This window comes from Leuciscus leuciscus, assembly GCF_965113295.1.
Source record: "Leuciscus leuciscus genome assembly, chromosome: 1".
Taxonomy (NCBI): domain Eukaryota; kingdom Metazoa; phylum Chordata; class Actinopteri; order Cypriniformes; family Leuciscidae; genus Leuciscus; species Leuciscus leuciscus.
Window position 1 is genome coordinate 2,931,619 of NC_138725.1, and position 14,780 is coordinate 2,946,398.

At 38.0% G+C, this 14,780-nt stretch overlaps 1 protein-coding gene across 1 annotated transcript in view; it reads left to right on the plus strand.

Annotated features, from left to right (window-relative positions):
• The window catches only part of LOC309478502 (uncharacterized protein), a gene marked incomplete at its 3' end in the record, with an annotated part of 35,011 nt that overhangs the window by 1,959 nt on the left and 18,272 nt on the right, over positions 1-14,780 (plus strand). The window contains exon 2 of the mRNA XM_082142096.1: positions 14,308-14,400. Coding sequence (XP_081998222.1) covers positions 14,308-14,400 — 93 coding nt within the window. The remainder of the gene's footprint in view (positions 1-14,307; positions 14,401-14,780) is intronic.

Below are 14,780 nucleotides of genomic sequence, written 5' to 3' on the forward strand. Positions count from 1 at the left end.
ATTGGTTCCACATAATTGATTTTAGCTACATTTAAACAAATGCATTAAGTTGAACTAAGTTACCATATTTTTTTTAAATTAAATTCAATGATTCATTTAATTTACTAAATGTTTTTATGGTAAGTGGTTCCACACAATTGATTTTAGCTACATTTAGACAAATGCATTAAGTTGAACTAAGTTACCATATTTTTTTTAAATTAAATTCAATGATTCATTTAATTTACTAAATGTTTTTATGGTAAGTGGTTCCACACAATTGATTTTAGCTACATTTAGACAAATGCATTAAGTTGAACTTAGTTCAACTTAATGCATTTGTTTAAATGTAGCTAAAATCAATTATGTGGAACCAATTAACATATATTTTTTTAGTAAATTTAAATAAGTCAATGAATCATTTTTTTAGATGAGCTCACAAACATAGTTAACTGACCACTACTAAATGCTTTATAACTACCTGAATTAACCCTGAATTACAGTAGAAATGTGTTAATAAAGCATTTATTAACACACTAAGTAACTATTACTATATGTCTGAAAAATAAGATGTATGAATGTACATTTAAATAGTTTATTAATCGTTTACTTACACTTTCTAAGTGATCTTATGAACCACTGACAACTCCTAAATAACTGGTTTGTAAATAATGCAATACTTCATTTAGAAATGATAAAGTGATCATTAATAAATTATGAAAATACAATTATTAAATACACTATAGATATGCGTTTAAATCAAGAACACAGCATTTATAACTGTATTTATAAACTGCTTATTAATGTCTATTAATGCTTTATAAATGATGAATTAACGGTTTACTAATGCTTAACTAATGATTAATAGTGTGCAGTTATTATAAAGTGTTTTGGCCATGATAGAGGTGAATAATCTATAGTCCACGTTAGGAACTGATATTGGTCTAAAGGATCCACATTCATAATGCCTCCTGATGCAAAATGCAATGAAATGTCCAAAAATCACCCCCTCCATTTGCGGCTTGTACTTTCTCTCTGAACTTTGTCACAACACCTGCCTTTTTCCCGATCATTGACGGCGCACCATCTATAGCCAGGCTTACGGTGCAGGACCAGTCCGCCCCGGCTCTGTCCAGCGCTCCAACGACTGAGCGGAAAATGTCCTCAGCTGTTGTGGTGTCGGTCAGAGGCACCAACTGAAGAAACTCCTCTGTGACAGTCAAAGTCTCGTCAACTCCACGAATGAATATGGCCAGTTGAGCGACATCCGTAATATCAGTACTCTCATCAATTGCAACAGAAAATGCCAGAAATGACTCCACTTTGCGTTTCAGTTGGCTGTCCAAATCTGCCAATAGTTCTGAAATCCTGTCTGCCACGGTATTTCTCGTCAAGCTAATATTGGCAAAAGCTTGTCGCTTCTCAGGACACACAATTTCGGCAGCCTTCAGCATGCAATTTTTGACGAACTCCCCCTCACGGTACGGCTTTGATGCTAATGCGATTTCGCTAGCAATTAGGTAGCTGGCTTTCACTGCAGCATCACTGGCCTCTCGGCTCAGACCCACCAACATTTCATTTACCTTCTGTCTTCTCAGTTCTCCGTGCAGGCTCGCTCCGAGGGTCGCTCCATGGAATCTGAGTCCGATAATTTTTTGGAGGACGATTGGCCGCGACTCCAGTCCAACCATCGATTTCTAAGAAGACACGCCGGGGCTGCCGAGGTAGAGGAACGTCCTCGTCCACCAACACTGCGTTCATTACCAAGGAAGAAATATCCTCGGTAATTAACCTTTCGAAAATGCCTCTTTCCAACGAGCAACTTGGTGTATTGTCTAAGGGTATGCCTTTTGCACCCACTCATACCTCCAGTCTATTTAACACTAGAGTGGATTTATTCCGTTTTTATCGGAATTTACATTTAAAGACATTCTATCATAAGTCAGGACACAATCATGGTTGTTCCAGGACAGTTATTAACTCTGACATGACTCCTGACAGTACTCCTGATAACTCAGATGTTCCTGTTAGTACTCCCAATAGTGACTTGTATCCTTTGTTTAGACCTAAATCCTTATTTACGCCTATGGTATCGAATCCATCTCTTGTTGCCTTTTGTAAAAAAGTTGATTATGATGTGCAAAAATTCTTTGATACCGGGTCCAGACCCATACAAAAATCGAATTTGACGATAAGTGAACGTAAGGCACTCAAGGAGCTTTCTACAATTGATGATATCATTATTCGCCCTGCTGATAAAGGTGGGGCTGTAGTGGTCCTGTCGAAAGATATGTATATCCTAGAGGCGACAAGACAATTGGAAACCAAGCACTATGAAAGATTAGCTAGTAATCCTTTGTCTGAACTGACTGTTATTTTTCATAACATCTTAACTCATGCCAAAAATTCGGAATGGATTACTGAAAGCGAAATGAAATATATGATAGTTGAACACCCATCCTTGGCTACATTTTATTTACTCCCTAAAGTACATAGACCCCCTTTTGACAACCCTCCTGGGCGACCCATTATCTCGGGCAATGGTACACTTACTGAACCTGCGTCCAAGTTTGTTGATTTCTTTATTAAGCCTTTTGTGAGGACTCTTCCGTCTTTCATTGAGGATACTGTGGATGTCTTAAACAGCTTGTCTAATTTAGGCAATGTTGGGTCCCATTACTTAATTAGCATGGATGTAGAGTCTTTATATACCAACATTGACCACGAGGAAGGGTTACACGCCTTGAAACACTTTATTTCTGATAGAGATAACATTAGACCTCCTTCTCATTTTATTGTACAACTCACTGAGTTTATTATTCACAACAATATTTTTGTGTTTATTGACAAACTGTACAAACAGAAGATTGGCGTTCCAATGGGCTGTTGTTTTTCACCCAATTATGCCTGCCTATATTTGGGTTTATGGGAGAAGTTACATGTTCTTAACCCGAGTAATCCTTTTCATCACTGTATAACATGGTATGGTCGCTACATAGATGATTTATTGTTTATCTTTAAGGGTACTGACACTCAGGTTCTCGAGTTTCACCAATACCTTAATTCTATAAATAGTAATATTAAATTGTCTTTAGAATACTCCAAAACCAATATTGATTTTCTAGATCTTACTATCTCCATTGACCCAGAAGGGAAGTTGCATACTACAATTTTTAGAAAAAAGACCTCTAGAAATACCATCCTTAGGGCTGATTCTTTTCATCCTCCTTATCTCATTGATAATGTACCTTTCGGCCAATTTCAGCGGTTACGCCGCATATGTGATGATGATGTGGATTTTGAAAAACAGGCAGGTAGTATGTCAGAACGTTTTATTAAAAGAGCGTACAAACCAGATATCGTCGCGCATGCACGGTCCAGAGCTCAATCCCTGAATCGGTCTGATACCTTGTTTAAGAAGGTTCGTAAGACAGATGCTCAATCTCGCCCGTTTTTTGTCACACAGTACAGTAGGGAGGCTAGACAGATAAAACGGATAATTCAGGATAATTGGGCCATTATGAATTCTGATCCTGTCCTTCAAAAGGTCTTTCCACAACCGCCTATATTTTCTTATAGAAAGGCTCCGACTCTTCGAGATAAGTTGGTGCATAGTTATCTTCCCCCTGAGAAGAATGAAAGTTGGCTTAAGAGACCTATTGGGTTATATCGTTGTATGAACTGTCCTCACTGTAGTAATATCATCCCCTCAAAATCTTTTGTGGATTTTAAATCTAACAGAACATTCAAAATAAAAGATTTTATGAATTGTAACACTACATTTGTTATTTATCGGTTATCGTGCCCGTGTAAGAATGTGTTTTATGTAGGTCGCACTAAAAGACGTCTACGTGATCGGTTGGCGGAACATAAATATGCCATTCGTATTAGTAGCCCTGACTATCAGATGGCCCAACACTTCCTACACATGCACAATAAGAATGATTCTTTATTAAAAATAGAGGTCCTGGAACATGTGAGACCTTTTGATAGAGGTGGTGATAGGATTCGTAGACTCAACCAGCGCGAGTCATTTTGGATCCATCAACTGGATGCGCTTCGATATCCAGGTTTGAACGATGACATAGAATTTAAATGTTTTTTGTGACATGTTACCTATTTCTGTACATTGGTTTTGTCTCGTTTTTTATTATTTTTTTTGCTTATGTTCATACTTGATACTTACTTTTATGTATTTCTTTTTCCTCCAGATAACCTACGTTGAGGGATGTTATTGGGAGATATATATATATATATTTTTTTTAATATTATATTCCGAATATTATATTCCTTAAGCACCGAAACTTGCAGCATGCACACCAGGCACACGGGTTTCCCATTCACCTCCCTGAACATATAGGAAGAGGTCCATTTTTCTTGAAGAATCCGACACTCTGTGTCTACTTTTCTCTTTTTTGACAGACATTTTGCTGATGAGGGTGCAAGGGGCAACAGAAAAGCGGGTAAACTGATAGGGATTTTGCTGGTCTGTTGGGGCCCCCCTTGGAGGGCGGGGCCTGTTTCAATTTAAACGGGTGAAACATAGGTAAGGCCGCCTCTGATCCCAGGGAGGAACATGCAACTGTTACATGTTCATATATCCCAGACAACACTGGAAGAGCAGGGCACAATTTGGCTAAACTCAATATGGATCATGTTTTTTCTCCTCTGAGTGGGATGCATGGTTCGGATCAATATTGGGGCCACTGTGGAATCATTTGAAAGCACCTTTATTAGTTACAGTTTCAGGAGTGTTTCTCATCAGACTCTTGTACAGGCCACTGGAGAGAAAGTGCTCTTTTTTCTGGGGTGCTTTTTTTTATTTTTGAAAAATAATATATAGCCTATTCCTGTTTGCGCACATCTTCCCTGTCAAACAAATATATTTATTGAAGAATAGTATATCTAAATATCAGGTCAGGAGTTCTGAATCGCTCCCTCTCTCTCTCTCTCTCCTGATTAAAACCACTGATCTATATAATGACATTGTATATAGATCAGTGATTAAAACCCGATTGTATTGCTTCCGCTAAAGAAAATAGTACGCTCCGTCTCTACGGTTAGAAACTTAGAATCCTGTGAGTCCATAGCAACGCTCTGTTTTTCATGGCAACGGTCTGTTATACTCCGCACAGCGGTCTGTTATCAAGAAATAACACACCGCATTCTACATTGGAATTCAACCAAGCCATGTAATAAAATAAGTTAGCAATCAAATAAGCATATATCAAGGTGATGTGCTTTAGTTATTTTGTTTATCTTATTTACCTGCATTGCCCTGTCAATAAGATGCAAATGTGCGCATTTTAACTAGTTGACGCCTAATTTGCATACAGAACGTCCCCAGTTAATGACTTACATCAAGAGTCTTTCCCCCTGAAATTTAGAAATCTAAATTGGTGAATTTAGAAGAAATCTACAGATGCAAACAGATGGAGGATACACTCTAAAAAATGTAGTAAATCTGAGTAACTGCATCTGGTACATTAATAAATAAAACTGAGTAGAAATAAGTTAACATTAAACATTAAAAATAACTATATTTATAAATTAACTTTTTATTTATGAGTAATTTAACTTTTCTCTAAACCTTTATAAAATAGTATTCCATACAACCACAAATACATACATGACATTGGCTTTTATTGAATTTTTACTCATTTATTTTGGTAAGTTAATTCAAATAATCAAGTAAAGATTTTCAGAGATTTTATTAAGTTAATAAAGTTAAATATTTCTGTAATATTTACTAAGCCACAGAATATTTTTTAGAGTGTAGTACGGGTTTAAAACAAACTCCATCTAAATGTGGATTTTGAAGGTTTTATTTGATGATGATGATACAGTCCTCCCTGCTCCTCAAATGTGAAACTAAGTCCATGTCAGTCACCATCAGTTATTGTGTATGTGTGTGTGTGTGTACATGCATAGCAATAATAATATTAATGTATTTGATTAAAACATTAAGGCAATGAATTCAGTATTCTGATGCTTGGTTGTGTGAAGCTAAAAAGTTATTTTGCTTGTGAAACAAAAAGTATTTAAACAATTAATAAATATATACTTGAAACTAGTAGCATAGAAAATGTTTTCAAAGCATGCACATTGTGGAATGGTTTCCTTTGCTGCTCTATAAACCTAGTGAATACTAAGGAGACCATGGTTTCTGTGTGAACTGATTATTTTGTAGACATCTTTTGAAAATGAAACAATTGCGTGAGTTTGAGGAAGATAAAATTAATTAACTTTTTTAATTAATTTTTTAAAAGGAAGTCAGAGTTGCGTTAATATATATATACTTTTTTGTAAAAAAAAAGAAAAAAAAACGTAATTATGAGAAGTGCCCTTTATTTCACTTGAGCCCCTGCCCCTCAAAATGTCTGTGCACGTCCCTGGGTTTCGCTTAGAAGCCTATCACCTTCGAGTATTACAAAACGAGCCAATGGCAGTGGAAATGCCATGGGTCTGCGGAATTTGTATGCGTAACTCCGCCCTACCTCGTGGGTATATAAGGAAGTTCAAGGGATCCCGTTCAAGATGCTCATGGCCAAACGCATTTTCGAATGCATCCAGCCGCAGGATTGGTTCACAGCGATTGACCTGAAGGACTCTTTATCTTCAGTTTAAATGTTTGATAGAATGTACTGTGAGCCCTCTGAGCATCAGAAATCCTTGAAACCTGGCACGTTTCTTCAAAATCAGTTGTTCTCCATATCTACACAGTTTTGTGAAGTTTCTACTTTTTGCACACAATATATAGACATGTTACTCACAATGGGCCATACCAGAAATATATAAAAAATTTTATCTGCTAAACGGTTTCATCGATCAAAATTCTTTTGACAACTTTTTGCCATGCGGGTCCTTAGTCCCTCAAACGGTCTATGATGAGTTCGAAAAAGTGGAATTTTCAAATAATCACAAATATTTAACAAATTATTTGATTGACAGCAGTGGTTCTTGAGGCAAAGTTGTTCAGTATGAGGAGATCTATCAAATGATAGGCATATTGTGTGGATGTGTAAAACACTACGTGATTACAGAGACATAAAACTCGTTAGCGCCACCTAGTGGCCGATTTCTTTCAAAATTCTTACAGACCTCTAGGGCCATGAGTTGAACATGCCCACCATGTTTTCTTCCGATCAACCTTCGTTAACCTTGTGTAATAGGTGCTCAAACTTCACTGGCTAATGTTTTTCGAAATTCGCCAATGTCCTCATAGAAAGGCATGGCACCACTGGACAAAGACACTGCATGCCCATTTTCAAGTCAATCGGACTAACAGTAGCTTAGTTGTAAGCTGTTTTATGCCTTTTTCGTATTTTAGCGCCACCAAGTGGTGAATCGCTGTGGATTTTTTTGTGTGACCACAAAATGAGCTCGTACATGAGTATAACAAGTTTGGTGAAAATATCTCAATGCTTTCAAGAGTTTTAGTTTGAGTTTTCAAGCCATTTTAGTGAAAGTGGCCCTGCCTACTTCAAACGTTTTGTCGTCCCATGGCGAGCGTGAATCACCGAGCATAATTCTTTTGACAACATTTTGCCATGAGGGTCCCTTGATGATGCATGACAAGTTTCAAGTGAATTTGACAAACGGACTATGAGGACTTTGAAAAAGTAGATTTTTCTGAAAATTCTAAATGGTTGGAAAATTTGCATACCGGAAATGAAATCAGAGATATACAGAGTAATCGTGATCCATGATGTACACAACAGCTATAACCACCACTTTCGCATTTGTCCAAGTGATATTGCGGAAACCAAGGATAGCGCGGATATTGCGTCATTGACAGGCAACATTTTTTTCCGGGACGGACCATTATTAAAAATTGGAATTTCTCTGAAATTAAAATAATAGTTTTGTTTTTCATGCTTCTAGAGGACCAGTGGTTACGTTCACACTGTAGATTATAAAGAGTGATAACTGCATTTAAATCTGGGAGTTAATCCACTAAATTTTTGTCCTGTGAGTCATGAAATTGCGATGACTGACATAGTAACCATAGCAACATGAGAAGGTGATAACCATTGCAACATTTTGGCTTCTAATAATGTTATGATTTTTGTTACATTTACACTTTAGTCATAAGTTTACATACACCTTGCAGAATCTCCAAAATGTTATTTTTATTTATTTATTAATAAGAAGGATAAGTACCGACCTGAAAAAGCTTTGCCACATAACATATGTTTTCTAGCCTAGTCCACAAGATAAAATACAAACACACAATATAAGACACATTACATAGGCTTGATTTTTAATATTGTGTGTCATTAACTGAAGTATCCACAATGTTTTTTTTTTTTTTGTTTTTTTTTAATGGTTCCACAAACATAAACAAAAGAGTATTCAGTCTACAGGCACTATGACACCACAAGCTTAATACAAAGCTTAATACACTAAACCGACTACGCCACCCCGTAAATTGGCCGGGAACCCACAGGTACATCAAGTGCACACAGATACGCAGTGGCTGAGACAGATATCAGACAATGATAAAGCGTTTCACAATTTTATTCCTAACCACATACAATAAAATACAAAACTAGTAAATTTTAATATACAAACATTAAAATGAATACATCAACCATAGAACATGTTTCACTCACACAGTTTCACCATTTCAGAATTGGGGGATTTGTCTTGCCGCTGTGAACACTGCAGACCAATAGCCGAACCCCCACCACACACAGAGGACTCTGGCTACTACTGGGACCCCAATTCTGAATGGAAAGCAAAACAATATGAGACACAAGCAAACACACACATACACATTCCACGTAATGGTCTGTCGATTAAACACTTATCACATGCTGCCAGAAAGAATCAGTTTGTCGCACAATGATGGCAACCGCTCACTGGCTGATAATCGTTAACTGTTGTCAGCCCAGAGCCATCCTATAAAGTTTAACCCCAGATTAGATTACAAAAGAACATTTAAAACACAAAAACAACTTTGAAAAACAAACAAAATTCAAAGAGACATAATATTCACAATGAAACACAATAGTAGTGACAAAACACATAGCTTCTCGCCACTGTACTCCTCAAGTCCTAAGGTCGATACTGGAAACAACTCAATTTAAATGGCTTGTTTAACTAATTGGACAGATTGTATTCTTAGTCAGAATGCAACCAAATACATATTACATTTATTTACCTCAATCAGGGTTTGAATGAACACTATATTAGTGTTGAAAAAACTCCCTTGGTGTTAATCTATTGACACACCTAGTGTAGTTTCAACACACCTGGTGTAAATGGAGCTTGTGAGGGGGAAAAAACACAGTTTTTCTGTTAATGGTCCAAAACCCAAGGCGCACAAAGCAGTGTGAGCGATCACACAGAGCGAGCAGTGCGCTGCGTTTTTTTGTTGTTGCTATAGGCAACCACTGAAACAGCTGTCCTTTCAGTCAAGTAAACGTCAAATCAGCCTTTTATTATCGTTATTTACTTTCTGTTAACATTGTGGTAGTTACTGTTCGTGAAGTCGTTAAGCTCCTGCTAACCCGCGAGAGAGTTTATCCTCCATCATCGCACTCTCCGGCGTTCAAGGCAACTGTAGCTTTCATTACTACAACGGAGGGCCCACCTCTCCATTCATTTGATTGGACAGTGGAAAAAAACACGATGACGTCGGGCGCTTTTTCTGCTCGTAGTAGCTTTTTCTTCAACTGCAAAAACATGAGGCGCAGCCGGCGGTAAAACGCGAGGCGCCTGGATCGCATAAACAGCGTACAGAACGCTCACTGCCATAGGAAAACAATTCAAAAATGGTGCCTCTCACTGCAAAAAACGCATTAGGGGCCCTATTTTAACGATCTGAAACGCAAGTGTCAAGCGCAAAGCGCAAGTAACTTTGTGGGCGGGTCTCCGGCGCTGTTGCTATTTTCCCGGCGGGATAAATGACTCTTGAGCCAGGCGCAAATCTAAAATGGGTTGGTCTGAAGTAGCTTCATTATTCATAGGTGTGGTTTGGGCGTAACGTGAAATAAACCAATCAGAGCGTCATCTCACATTCCCTTTAAGAGCAGACGCGCTTTTGGATTGCTATTGTAACGGCGGATTTGCCAGGCGCGCGCCAGGAGCGGTTCACAGCCAAGGAGAGCAACGCTCTCGTCACGGCCGTAAAAGAGAGAAGTTACATTGAAATGGAGAAACCCACCCAAATTAACTTCGGATAAACAGGCGTGTGATAATTTGGGTAAATGTGTAAGCTGTAAGCTTTTATAATAAATTATCTATCTATCTATCTATCTATCTATCTATCTATCTATCTATCTATCGTAATAATGTATGATTTGCAAAAATGAAAACTGCTGCTTCTGTGTAGATGAGAGAATCAAAGTGTATGCGCGTTGTGCACACGCTACATTGATTATGGCCAAGCATGCGCCCTTAAAATAGCATATGAATAACATGCGCAACGCGCCACTGACTTTAAACTATTTTTTCCTGGTTAGTGGCGCAATTGTTTTCTAAACCTGCAAAATAGCATGAAGGAACGTTTGCGCCGGAACACGCCTCCTCTTTGCGCTGAACCGCCCCCGGGAGCGCAAGTGTATTTCCTAACTTACCGAAGTGCTTCTGTGGAGGGAAAAGTCCGCTTTGAGCGGGTGCAAAATAGGAATGATACATGCGTCGGTGTACAAAGTCACTTGCGCTGGGTGCAAGATAGGGCACTAGGTGTGATTGGGGCCTAAGGCCGTGTGTCCACCAAAGCGTTTTTAGCCAGCTGAAAACGCTAGATGCTCTGCTGCAAACGCTATGGGCGCTTGAGAGCGTTTTGGCAGCGCAGCGTTTTTTCAGTTGAGGCGCTTCGTTGCTATGATACAGAATATCCGCAGCACACTTGTAACTGAGTTAGCAGATAATTTGTTTCATACTAAAAAATTATTTTCCATCCATTTTGTTCGGTTAGGTCTGCTGGTTGATGTCGTTGTACAGAAGGAATGTTGTGACAGTTAGTCGGTGTGATATTAGTCCCGCCCCTCCTCCACTGTGATTGGACGGCTGGGTAAAAAGTGACAGTGATGAGCGCTGCGTTTTACCCAAAGTTGAACATTCTTCAACTCTCAGCGACCTGTAAAAAACGCTCAGCGCCTCGTTACGCTCATGGCGTTTTAATAACGCGGCGCTCCCATTGAAAACAATTGAAAAAACACTTTGGTGGACACATGGCCTAACAGTGTTTTCTCTATGAAGTGTAAAAAAAGTAACACTACTTAAAGTGTAAGTTTAACTCGATTTAGTGTGTACCTATAAACACCGAAAAAGTTTTAATTTCCACACTCTGAGCCCTCATTGGAGGAAACACACGATGTTGTCAGTATGCGTCTCCAAAATTGACAGATGAACGAGACAATTAAATACCCGCATCAACCTGCTGAAAACCAAAGTAAAGAGCAAGAGACAGAGGGAGAGAGAACAAACTCCAAAACACAAGTCACACTTATCACACGGGACGTAACAGCCACCTACAGATCATGAGGTGTTTGGATCTCAGCAGTATTGCAGGAAGACTCAAAATGCATTAGGAACAAAAATATATCTTCAAACTAATCAGATGCATATGTCATTTCACCACAAAATTGGTTTTGGTTAAAAATTATTTAATGGATTGCAATGTTTATGAACAATAAATAAAGCGATAGGGTTGAAGTGCACGGTTTCTCTCGATCGATTAGAAAAGGAATAAACCTCCCCTTTTAATCCTATCGAAATTTCATTTGGATCGAGCTCAATCGGATCGATTAAGGTGTGTATATGAAGGCTTTTCAGTCCGATGCATGGGCGTCAGTTTGGTTTGAAATATGCTGGGGACAGAGACGCATTCGGAAGTGCATTTTCAGAAGTGCTGGGTACAATGATGCATTCATTTTTTTTCCTCTTTCGCGCAGGTCATGTTTTGAAAGACGATGTCCTGTAGCTTAGGCATGGCCCCACTTTTCAACAGGCCCACCCAAAAAAAAAAAAAAATATATTTTTTTACTATATTCTAATTGTGTCAAGAATTATAAAAAATCGTCATTAAGCTCATAATTTGTGCTCAAATAGTCTAAATGTTTAGTTTTAAAAAACATTTTAAAAAGCTGGTTATATTTTGATGTTTCTGCGCAAGTTCAGCAGACAGTGAGGTTCGGGTTTGTTCCGATCAGAGCTCATGAGCGGAGAGCGCATTTCTGAATATTCCGCTCCGCTTGCTCAACCCAGATGTCCTGCTGGTTCGAAAATATGTGGAATAAGGGCTGCCTCCGACTAAAGTTTTTTTCCTAGTCGGCTAGTAGTTGTTCATTTAAGCCATTAGTGGACAAATCGCCCCTTTATATTAATTTAATTATTTATATAGCCTACAGGATAATGAGCATTTTCGTAATATAGCCGCACTCAAGCACACGACCGCACGCATAAAGCCTGCCACAAAGAACCGGTAAAAGTAATGATTATGAATGTGTCTAAATGAGCAAGGAGACATTTAATTGTTTATTAATAAACTGGTGTTTTCTGTGTCGCTGCAAAGATGAAGTTGACGATGTGGACTCGCCATGAACGCCAGAGAGAAATGCACATTTCGGATTACATAATCAGAGAGTAGCCTATTTCTTTTGGTTTCGAATATTTTGTTTAAAAGTAGACATTTCAAGCTTTCTAAAATAGATAGCCTATTTCTCAAATCTGTGAGGCACAAGCTGAGTTTCGGCGCCCTCCATTTCACGTCCAATGCTAGTGATCGTGCCGGTGCCTTACATTGTCTGCTGTATATTTGCTTATTATTTATTAAATACAGGCAATTGGTTGATAAAACATTGATCAAAATTAAGATACAATTTATACAAAACGAAAATCTTTTAAAAAGAGTCTTTCTACAGTGGTCAGAATCATGTTTTACCCACTCCATGTCTCCAGACATATTGCGCATCTCATGATGCATTATATCTTTATCATGCTTCATGCTCACTTTCATAATCAATATTGATGTAACATTTTCCAACCCAACGCCTAGCAATGATATACCTTTAGTGGTAGTATACCTTTAGTTAAGTTATACCTTAAGAGTCTTCGTAGCGCGCTAAGAGACAATGTTATCGGAAAATGCAGCCCAGGTATGATGCGTATGATGCGTAATGGAGATTCCAAAGCGCTCTTCTTTGGTCAGAACCATGGAGAGCGATCGCGGATAGGTCTGTCCTATGCACCGAAACTTTTAACAATGCAACAAAATATTTAAAGAGCATCAAGCTATTAAAATCTATATTATGTATACGCACAGATAATAAAACAGTATATTAGTCAATATTTTTTATTAGGTTAAACAGTGATTGGATAACGTTTTTAATTAAACGTTTTTAATTTAAGGCCCACCCACAATTGGTCTGGCCCATCCAAAACTGGAATCCTGGCGCCGTGCCTGCTGTAGCTTACTAATGTAAATAAATAAAAATGTATACAAAAATTTGATGATGTCTGACTCGTTTTATGAAGAAGAAAGCCTTAAGTTTTCAAAAAGCATTAGACATGTGACCCACTCTTCTGCTTCTATAGGCAAGTAGGCTTCCTTATACGCTGAGTTTCGGTTAATTTATGAGACCAGCTCCAGTTCACGCGCCGGCGTCTCCGAGTCGTGCTTATCTATTGTCTGCTATATTTACTTATTATTTATTAAATCCAACAACATTGATTAAAATTAAGATACAATTAATACAAAATTAAATTCACTTTAAAGAAAGGCAGCTGTTCTGTTTGAGGTCTCTGTGAAAGTTTTAAAGCAGTCTTTTAGTGCCGCTTTCAGAGCGGTCAAATCCGTAGCCAAGACCTAACACGTTGTTTTTTCCATCATAAATGCGAACACGAAAAATAAAATAAAATGAATATTATAATGGATTTGTGTTGGGTCAGACAATGATTACCAAATTTCTCTCTCATATTGCTCCTCATAACCACTGAAAACGGTCAAAAAATCGAACCAAAAGTCAAATTATTATGGACGGAAGTTAAAAGTGGTGGGTACAAAATTACTCATGACAAAATCTGGTGGGTACGCGTACCCACCGTCCCCACCGAAATCGACGCCTATGCGATTGAGACGTCAATCCCATTACTAACGGATTATTTGGTTGCATGTAAACGTAGCCTGAAGGATTTATGCCTTAATATGTTTTTAAATTTTGAAAGACGGAATTATATTGCATTTTAAGGAACGTTAAAACAATTAGTAAACTAATGAAATTAGTAACAAGTAAAAATAATTTTAGAATGATAAAGTATTCATTATTAAACTTCAAATGTATAAATATCTCCATTGTTCATTGTTATTTCCTGCAGCCATGGAATCACAGACCATTGAAGTGGCAGCTCTAGGAAGACCTCTGCATCCTGGTATACTTTATGACTGCCGCAAGGATACCTTCATTCCAGGTGGTGTATTGTACCTACTAAAATGCTTTTTACTCTTTTGCTTTTTAGGGGTGGTGTGGCGCAATGGATAAGACACATGCCTTTGGTGTGAGAGACCCGGGTTCGAATCCACTGTGAGACACCAATGTGTCCCTGAGCAAGACACTTAACCCCTAGTTGCTCCAGAGGCGTGCGACCTCTGACATATATATAGCAATTGTAAGTCGCTTTGTATAAAAGCGTCAGCTAAATGAATAAATGTAAATGTAAATGTAAATGTACTCTCTTTTTCACCCAAATGTGAATCAACAATGTGGTAATTTAGAGATTTAAGAGAAAACACATAACCATTAAATTAGTAGTCTTATAGATACAAAATCGGCATGTTGACATTGCGTCCT